This window comes from Mustela putorius, unplaced genomic scaffold (assembly GCF_011764305.1).
Source record: "Mustela putorius furo isolate JIRA1106 unplaced genomic scaffold, ASM1176430v1.1 tig00003834_pilon_pilon_pilon, whole genome shotgun sequence".
Taxonomy (NCBI): Eukaryota; Metazoa; Chordata; class Mammalia; order Carnivora; family Mustelidae; genus Mustela; species Mustela putorius.
Window position 1 is genome coordinate 54991126 of NW_025421987.1, and position 10060 is coordinate 55001185.

The 10060-nt window shown below is 41.7% G+C and overlaps 1 protein-coding gene across 1 annotated transcript in view; it reads right to left on the reverse strand.

The window, feature by feature from the left end:
• ERICH6 (glutamate rich 6) overlaps positions 1-9671 on the reverse strand; it is a 31359-nt gene extending 21688 nt beyond the window's left edge. Inside the window, exons 1-5 of the mRNA XM_004755544.3 lie at positions 9184-9671; positions 8287-8344; positions 2989-3080; positions 391-453; positions 57-112 (exon numbers count right to left, since the gene is read on the reverse strand). Of these exons, the coding sequence (XP_004755601.1) occupies positions 57-112; positions 391-453; positions 2989-3080; positions 8287-8344; positions 9184-9562 (648 nt within the window). The 5' untranslated portion in view covers positions 9563-9671. The remainder of the gene's footprint in view (positions 1-56; positions 113-390; positions 454-2988; positions 3081-8286; positions 8345-9183) is intronic.
• Positions 9672-10060: the final 389 nt, after the last annotated feature.

Consider the following 10060-nt stretch of genomic DNA (forward strand, 5'->3'; position numbering starts at 1 on the left):
ATAAGTGATATTTACCATGAACATGCTTGAGTATTGGACTGATAAACGTTTCTTACCTCCAGCTCACATAAAATACTCAGTCTTCGCTCTTCTGGATTAATTACCCATTTTTCTGAAGAGAAAAGCATCAATTTAGAAAGCAAGTATAAAATCTTTGTAACAGAGTCTTCTACTCTCTCGTCACCCACTACCCATCTCAAAACACACACACACACACACACACACACACACACACACTTTTACAATGTCTTGAAACCTTTTCCCCACCTCCTCGGGTAAATTCTTAAGGGAGGGCATTTTGAGAGGGGCGGGCACATCCCAGTTAAGTGTGGTTCCCCAGTGGCAGCTGGCCTTCTCAGGCAGAGGGAAGGACTCCAAACATCCATTTACCTCTTAACTTAGAAGCCAGATTTTCAGGTTCAGTTTCTTTGATTACAGAGGTTGCTTCCTTCCCTGTAGAATGAGTGTACATTTGTCATCAATCCTGACAAAGTAGGAAAGAAGTGTAATGTAAAAGAAAATATGCCTGTCGGAAAAAGAAATACCCTTATCTGTGTTTGTTTGACCTTTGACCTTGTACCTTTTACTTTTTTGTTTTTTAATCAATTGTGGGGAACAATCGTAGCTTTTTATCAATCGTGGGGAACAGAGGAGAGCCACCACTGAAGGATCATATTTAAAAATGTGTCCCTATTCCTTTCTGGTCCTAGACTTCTACAGAGATGCACACTTTATTTGATTATAAACGTTATTTGCAGACTCTTTTGTTTCCCTCTTTCTAAAGTACTACTTTGTCTACCTTATGTCTGTTATTCTGTAAAAGACTTTTCAGGTTGAAGGGTGCTAAGGGTTCTCCTTTAAGACACTGAACTCAACCATGAGGATTATTCCCTCCACAGATTCCATGGCAGTACTGGAAATGGGGAAGGTAACCATCAGCAACTTTAAATAAATGTCTAGAGGATTTAAACGGATAGAACTGGAATGATGGAAACCAACCAGATCAACCTACAGTGGGACAGAGGTATGGGGAGGGAGCTGGCCCGTTTGCTCACAGAGCCAGGACCAGCAAGGACTGCTGTGGGAGAAAGAAGTGGGCTCCATGCACTTCCTATGTGGAGTATCCGGAAAAATTTTAAATGTGTTTTAGGTATTTTGGCCGACAGAAATACCAGCACAGGTATAAAAAAAATGTATGCACAAAGATTTTTATTAAGGCATGAGTTGTTAAGGGGAAGAGCTCAAAACATCAAACCAAACCAAACCAACTCTGAAATATCTAGCCATCAGTTTTATTACATAAGCCACAATAACTGTATATAAAGTAACGCTATGCTGTTGTTTCAATGAAATAGATCTATCTTTCATGACATGGAAAGGTGTCCATCATGCACTGCTAAGTAAAAAAGTTAAAGAAGAGATAAAATTGCCATTACTCATGGGAAATGTTAATTGTTCTGCAGACTTTCAACTTACAAACTATTAGCATTAGTAAGAAATTTCAGCAATGGGTGGGTCCGATACAAGATTAATATATAGAAATCAATAATTTTCCTATGCATTGACAATAATTAGAAAATGGGAAAAAAGTGTCCAATTGTTACATCAATACAGGACTATAAAACACCTAGGAATAAACTAGGAAGAGCTGCATGAGTCCTTTATGGGGAAAATATCCCCCACAAAACTATGAAAGAAGATCTGAAAGAAATGGAGGAGCACACTTAGGCTCACTAGGTTCCTGCTTGGTTCAGACTGAGCGGCCATTAGATGAGGTGGCCCGGCTGCCTTCCTTGGTAGCCTAGGTAAACAAACCGAAATCCACGCCAGTCAATTCCTGTAAATGCCTCAAGGTTAAGAACAGCCAATGGGGACAGCCAAGGAGGTTTCCCATATATCTCAAACCCATAAGCTCTCCAATTAAAAAATTTCCTTGTTCTGCTCCGGGGTCTTCTCTGTAAGAACCTCCCCCTGCCCCCGCTCTTGTCTGGGGAGCACTCCTAACTATGTCCTGTTGGGCACTGCTCCATTTTCAATCCATGTTTGCTCAAACCTAGACATCTGAAAATGCCTCAGTTTGTCTTGTAACACTGCTAAGATGGGGTGACAAATCAACTTGTCAAGTTCCATTGAGAAATCCCATCAGAATTACTGCATAGATTAATTTGGGAATGATTAACATCTTTTTAGTATTTGGTCCATTCTCCTGTTAGATTTTGTCACTCTTCTGTGCAAACCCTGGAGTGTCTTTCTACTTCGGTCCCATTTATAAAGATCTGGTCCTCAATTGTCCCTTTGACCCTCAGATCCTCCTCCTACTTACTTCCCTGCAGCCACACTGACTGCCCCCTTGCTCTGGGAGGAGGCCTATGCTACTCCAGTCCCTGTGCCTGGAATCCTCTTTCCCTGGAAACCGTTCTGGCTCATTTCTCTCACATCCTTGAGGTCTTAGCTTCTCAGTGAAGATTTCCCTGAGCACTCCATGTCACCTTGCCCCCCTCCCACCCAACATCTCCTGTCCCTTCCTCTGCTTTTTCTCCTTAGCATGTCTATTGTCCAATGTACTATGTATTTGTGTATTATCTACCTCACCAGCCCCGCACACACCTTCCACACTTTAACACCAGATCACTGAGACAGGGTTTTTTTTTTTTCTTGTTTGTTTGTTTTTCTTCATTGCCATTTCCCTAAAACCGGGTCTGGACTATGATGGGTGCTTGGCACGTGGTAGGTGCTCGATAAGCCTCTGATGAATACGTGACATAATATAAAAAAATAGAAAAGTTCAAAGAAAAGGCTATTCATAATTCCTTATACTGGGATAAATTAAAATTTTCATTTTTATATATTTCTTAATGGTTCGCATTTAGAAACAGCATGCATTTTAGTTCTTAATAAAAAATGAAGACATATATCAAAACATAAGGGCAGATTTTTTCTTGATGCGAACATATTGCCAAGCCAAAGCTAAGAAATTAAACTACTCACTCCTCCGCCTTTTGCCAGAAAATTCTTGAAGCCAGCTTTCTTCTGTTTGTACTGATGTTGGAATTCCTGGATACAAAGTGTGATACATAGTCCTGAAGTTTAAACAAAGTGTTAGTTTTGAGTGTATCTATAGAGTTGTTAGCAGTTCTTCGGAACACAGCACATTTTAACAGTCAAATACTGCAGGTACATAGGAGAGCCTGGTTTCTATTTTCTTTGAAATATATTCTTCCATTGTTATCTCTCAGTAAAGTCAGGCACAGTGTGTTTTCATCATAGGGCAGTGTTCCTGAGTCCCAGAGACTCCCAATGCCATATCCCCACCCCACCCCACCCCCGCCCAGGGAATAAATTACCACCACTATTATCAGTGCATGTGCGTTGGTGGTGACAGTGATGGAATGTGTGTTTAAACATTTATTTTAATTTAAATGAGACATATTGTACATTTTATTTATTTAAGTAATTTCTACTTCCAACATGGGGCTTGAACTCTCAATGCTGAGATCAAGAGTGCTATGCTCCTCCAGCTGAGCCAACCAGGTGTTCCACTTAAGTAGCTTAAAAATAATCCAAACCTTTTTTTTTTTTTTTAAAGTTGAAGCTCAATGCTTTGTAATCAAACAATTGGTATTCTTTCTACAAGTAGTTCAGTTACTTGAGTTATCACTGACATGATAGAAAGGCAGAAATATATTTTTACTAGTTAAGATGACTGTTACCAGTAATAAGTGAGTAATAACTATTGCTTCAAGTTTCTTTGTCTCTTTGAATTTCAGGTTTTTTTTGTAATAATTTTCTGGATCTTCTGAAGTTATCAAATCTTTTTCAAATAATTGAGTCAATTTTAGGTTCTCACTTTTTTTTTTTGTTAAAACCATTCTTCGTTCTCTTTATGTCTCTACCTTCCTTTTTTAATGCTTAGTTCCTTGGCACACTGCATCACTGGGATGTTTTAATCCTGAAATGACTGTGTCTTGTAATAAGTGAAGAATAACTCAGCCAAAGCCACCTCTGCAAATCTCTGGGGGATCCTGTTTATTTCACCTACCAGATAAATAAGTTACGGGGACCAAGGGTAAAGGCATATATATATATATATATATATATATATATATATGCATATATATATATATTTGTGTGTGTATATATATATATACACACACACATATACACACATACATATATAAAGATTTTATTTATTTATTTATTTATTTATCAGAGAGAGAGAGAGAGAGAGCACACACAAGCAGGTGGAGCGGCAGGCCGAGGGAGAGGGAAAAGCGGGCTCCCCACCGAGCAAGACCCTGACGTGGAACTTGATCCTAGGACCCTGGGATCATGACCTGAGCCAAAGGCAGATGCTTAACCAACTGAGCCACCCAGGTGTCTCAAGGGTAAAGGCATATTAAAGAGCAATCCCTAGACAGCACTGTATGTCTGGTGCTTTTTTCCCGAATTCAATGGTTAGCAAAATCAATACATTATCCACCAAAGGCTCTTTGCCTTCCTGAAACCAATACCAAAGATTGTTTTTGAAATTCTGTGTAAAGATAGCGGGTGACCGAGGATAACAAAATTAACGTTTATAGAGAACTTACTATGTAGTAGTCCCTTCACAACAGTTGCCTTATTCACTCTATTTCATTCCAATTAACAAAAACTAATCAAGGCTGTATTAATATTTCCTTTCTCCGGGCAAGGAAACTGAAGCTCTAGGGAATTTCTGAAACATTGCATGGGCCAGATGGAGATGGGGCCCTAACCTGTTCAGCTTCAAAATCTGTTTCTCCACATTCATCTGCCGCCTACAGTTGGCCCCATTTTCAACCAGAATAGTAATAGGGCAATTAAAAATAGGAGGTGAGCCAATAGTGGTTGCATTTTTATGACTTTTTAAGGACAGATTTCCACAAAAACGCAATCTCATGAAATTCACCAGAGAATGCTTGGAAATCTAAAAGAAGCGTCTTCTTAGGAAGATTTATGAAGGGAAATTATGAATTTGATCAAGTAAAGAGATAGATGTTCCCACATCATAGGAAGTTCAGGTCAAGCTGGCATTTGAGCACCCAGTTCCCTCCCTATCCAAGATCTTACTGAAATAACAAACACAAACAAACAAACAAACAAACAAATACAAAAATAGCCCTGGAGGGGGCCTGAGTGCCTCAGTCTTTTAAGGACCCACAGTCCTGGGATAGAGCTCCCGAGCCCCTCATCAGGCTTCCTGCTGGCTGAGAGCCTCCTTCTCCCTCTCCTGGCTTGTGTGCTCACTTTCTCTCTGTTAAATAAATAAATACAATCTTAAAAAAAAGAAAAAAGAAAAAAATCCCTGGGAAATTAGAAACACGTCATCAGTAGACCAGTAATATTGAAGTCCTTACAGAACAAAAATAAATGGCTTTCATTTGATGGAAAACCAGAGTGGAGAATACCACAGCTTCAGACAAAAGAGGTAAGTAAAGTTCTTCTGGGAAGTTCTTTGCTCAGACTCAACCAAATGCAGTAAGGAGGGAGCTAGGGACTGCCATCAGAGGAGTTCAAGAAGTCAACTCAAAGCAGTTGGCCAGTGCCACAGCCAGGCCTGTTCTTCTCCCCTTACACAGGAAGGTTGTTTTTATTTCCAGATGAAGCCCAAACCACTGCTCCCCACAAAGAGTGGGCAGCCTCTCTGTGGAGATTTTGGGTCTGAAAGACAAGCAGAGCACAGTGAGAGTTTCCACAGGACCTGCCGGATAGGCCTGAATGAGGAAGGAGGGACACCCCACCCAGAAATGAAATGCCTGAAGAACTCCGACCATGAAGCAATGTGTCCTTATCCTAACTCTGGTAATAGGGGGGCATCCTGCTTGCCTGCTTCCAGCCGACACTCCAGGAGAGGCTGGCTCTGACAGGCCCCATCCACCCACGCATGCACGAATCACCACCAAGCCTCCAGCAGTGCTGTGAAGAACTACTCAGCTGCAGAACGACTCCATTCTGCCTGCCTAACGGCCATTCATTTATAAATACAAACTGATAACACAGGCTTACCAGTCACCTAAGGGCAATCAATAGTATGGAAGAGAAGCACCAAGATAAACAGAACTCATCCTGAAAAGAACGAACTTCAATGAACAAAAAAGAACTTTAGTGTAAGAATACTCTCAAAAAAGACCTACAAGCAACAACTATTTGAACAGCAACACAGAGCAAGATCTGGTTCTTGGAAATGACAAATATGAAAAACGAAATAAAAATTTTTGTACAAGGGCTTTGTATTATCTTATAAATACCCCAAATCTTAAAGATACCTGAGAGGGCCAACAGCTATCCAGTAGGATATCTAAAGGAAAGAACAGAGACAAATGAAGGAAGGAATCAAATGCCACCAGTGTCTGAGAATCAGAACGATCAGCATACCAGGTACTAAAAGGCAAAGAAACAATATCTTCAGAGCTCTGAGGAAAAGGGCTTTAAATGTATTCTTTTATGCTATGTTATATTAATTAAGTATGAGGGTAAAATGAAGAAATCTCCAGATAGGCAAGAACTCAGGAGTTTGAATACCTATGAGATCTGCATGAGATAATTACCTGAGGAGTTTCTCCAGCTAAGAGGAAAGGAATAGAAGCTGGGAATCAAGAAAATGTGGCCACTGCACCCAACTCAGGAAAGCTAAAGACAATTAAAAACAACTGAGAGGTGAAAAGTTCTCGTTTTAGGAGCCAAGTTTTACTAGCATAGGATTTTTTTTTTTTTTTTTTTTTTTTGGTGCACTAATCCAATCACATTATTGGATTCTTAGCATGAAATTATATTGTTGATTTGCTTTCAATTTTTATAATTAACTTGTACTGACTTAATTATGATTATAAAACACAACATGAACATAAAACTTGGCAAAGTAAAATGACTTTATATGACTATATATTACACATTAATATAGTTTGTTATAAAATGTATATAATGTATTACTTGGGATAGGAAGGGGTGTGAGGAGAGATAGAAGAAAGTAGAAGTGCATTAGTGGGTTAACGTTTCATAATAAGAATTAATATAATAGGTAGGGCTCCTAGGTGGCTTAGTTGGTTAAGCAACTGCTGCTGTTTGGCCCCACGTCATGATCCCGGAACCCGGGGATGGAGTCCTGCATGGGGCTCCCAGTGGAGCTGGGAGTCTGCTTCTCCCTCTGACCTTCTCCCCTCTCATGCTCTCTCTCTCTCTCTCAAATAAATAAATAAAATCTTTTTTTAAAAAAAAGGAGTTAATAGGTAGCTGCTAAAGTTGATAAATCAGATAGTAGAGATTTAAATACCTTAAAATCCTAAAGGCTAGAAAAACTAAAAATAACATCACTACCAAAAATGAAGAGGAGAGAAATAGTAATGAGTTATAGTCCTCATCTTTCATGGGTGGGAAGCCCATAAATGTCACAAATGGATAAATCAGAGAATGAAAATACACTATTTAAATTTATATTGGAGTGGTGTCTGGCTGGCCAAAGTCAGTATAGCACGCAACTCTTGACCTTGGGGTTGTGAGTTTGAGCCCCACATTGGGTAAAGAGATTACTTAAAAATAAAACCTTAAAAAAAAAAACCAAATAAAATTATATTAGAAACAAACTGTTAACAATATGTTAACTGGTGAGTGGGAGTGTGAGGATGAAGAAGGGCATGGAGATTTTTTATTTTATACCTTTGTATACTTTAATATTTTAACCATGTACATATTTTTTACTTAAAAAGTTGAATTAAAAGGATAAATAAAAACATAAAAGTGGGACAGAACAATCCTGATGCTTAGGAATTTAGAATTTGCTTGTAAAAGCAAAGTTTAGGTGAATAATAATTCAAGATTGTGGACTCAGGTTTGGTGTGAGATTTCAGGGAAGATTTATAAACATGTCCCAAAAGGTATTTCTCTGGTCTCTTCCTGTGTTTGAAGGCTAATAGCAAGAATAACAATAAGAAAAAGAGAGAAGGGGGGAAAAAAAGACTATAATTTCCAGTCTCCTTCACAGAATATGTCTGTAATCACGGTCTCATTTAGCCAATAGAGACCTATGCCCTAAACATTCAGAACCCTGGCTATTGTCTACCTGGCAGAGTGTTATTATTTCATGTTTTATGAAGTGGACATGCCATGTCTGTGGGTAGATGGACAGGGACCTTGTCTCTATCCCCAAAAAAACTTTTTGAAGAAATTACTTGTAAGTGTCCTAGATTATTTTACTCTATTTCCAGACATGTTTATCCAAGAGGTAAACACCATCAGCTTCCAAAAATAATATGAAAGCAAAACATTTCTTACCTATTTAAATTCGTTTCAGAAAAGTCTTTCCTAAATGTCTGGAATATTTTAGGAAAACCTGTTGAATGAAACATTAAACAATTTATCCACTCTTCCTAAATCAGTGGCTCTCAGAAGGGCAATTTCTTCCACCCCCCACCCCCCCAGGAGACCTTTGGCAACATCTAAAGACATTTGTGATTATCATAGAGTGGGGGCTCAGGGCGTAGCCCCCTCTAGAGGCAAGAGATGCTACCAAACATCTATAATGCAGAGGACAGCCCCCTCCCACGCTCTGCCCAACAGAGGAGGATCCTGGCAGAAATCAATACTGGGAGGTTGAGAATCCTCTAGATAACTGCCCTGCCTCTCTTTTTAAGGAAGAGACTAGTGTGGTTTTAGCACAGGAACTTAAACACGAGGTAGGTTTTTTGGAGGACGGTCTTAGAAGCATAACACTCTAAAGGCACTACTGTTCCAGGAGTGGAACGTTCCTGTGTGTGTGTGTGTGTGTGTGTGTGTGTAAAAAAGAGGTTGGGGGGATGGGGGACCGTGGGGTGGGGGGAGATAGAGGGAGGGAGAGGGAGGGAAAGGGAGAGAAAGGGAGAGGGAGGGAGGGAGGAAACAAAATCACGGCCAGAATGCACAGAGGAGTACTACCAAATGCGCTCCTTATGGCACCACCCAAACTTCAGCTTCGCCCAGCGTTTCAACGATGTCCTAACTCTGAGCCATCACAAAGGCTCGGCCAAGATTTCAGTGCCTCTGACAGAAGGGCCGGAGATAGACTGGGTTGTGTGTGGAGTGTGCATGTATTTAGAAACCAGCCGCGCAAGGAGACCAAGGCTCTGGAGTCGGACGACCCGCAGCCCCGAGGGCCCGGGAAGCCGTAGAGGAAGGGGCGGGCAGGGGCTGTACTTTTCTGGGGAGTGGAGGTGCTCCACTGCGAGCTCCAGCTCTGGGTCTCGCTCTGCGACGGTCTCAGCCTCTGGCTGAGCGGCGGGGTCGGGCTCAGGCTGGGGCTCAGGATGCTGGTAAAGCGGGGAAGGTAGGGCTCTGAATTTTCGCCATTGCTGACACCGAGCTCCAAAGCCTTCCAGAAGTACTCATCGCTGAATGTCCCGTGGACCTCCACCTTCTTCTTCTCTGGGTCTACGGCCTCCTCCTCCTCCTCCTTCTCCACCTCCTCTTCCTCCTCCACCACCTCCTCCATCTCTGCCAACACCTCCTCTTCCTCCCGCCAGTCCTCTTCCGTCTCGGGCTTTCTGAAGCTGCGACGCGAGTGCAAGTTGGCCATGGCTGGGAAGCTGGGTGGCCGCTAGCTCAGTGGCCAGCGCTGCGGCCGGTCTAGGCTGGAGAGCGCGCAAGCTATTGTGCATCTGTCTCCCTGGGCAACCGCCCGCCGCGCGCTTCCGAGCCGGGGGATTTAAAGCCGCAGCACCCGCGGGGCGGGGGGAGGGGCGGCGGGGCAGTGAGCTGCTAAGGAGCCAGGACCGCGGGCAAGCTTCTTTCTCACCCGCTTTCCCCTCGCAGCCAGTGGCGAACTGACCTCCCTTTCCCGTCAGGTCCTTTGAAGCGTGTTTGTTTGTTTGTTTGTGTGAGTGGGGTAGGCGGAGTCACTAATGACATCGTGAGGCCTCTTGGTATGGTTGAGGCTGGATTTTGGTTTTTGAGTGGATACATGTTTGTTGGAACTTACTGTAAAACTTTATTACAAAAAAAGTCACCAGCCTTTGGGTCGCAGTTCGCTGCTTTGCTTTTTTAATTGATTTTATCTCGATTAATGAGATTTTGG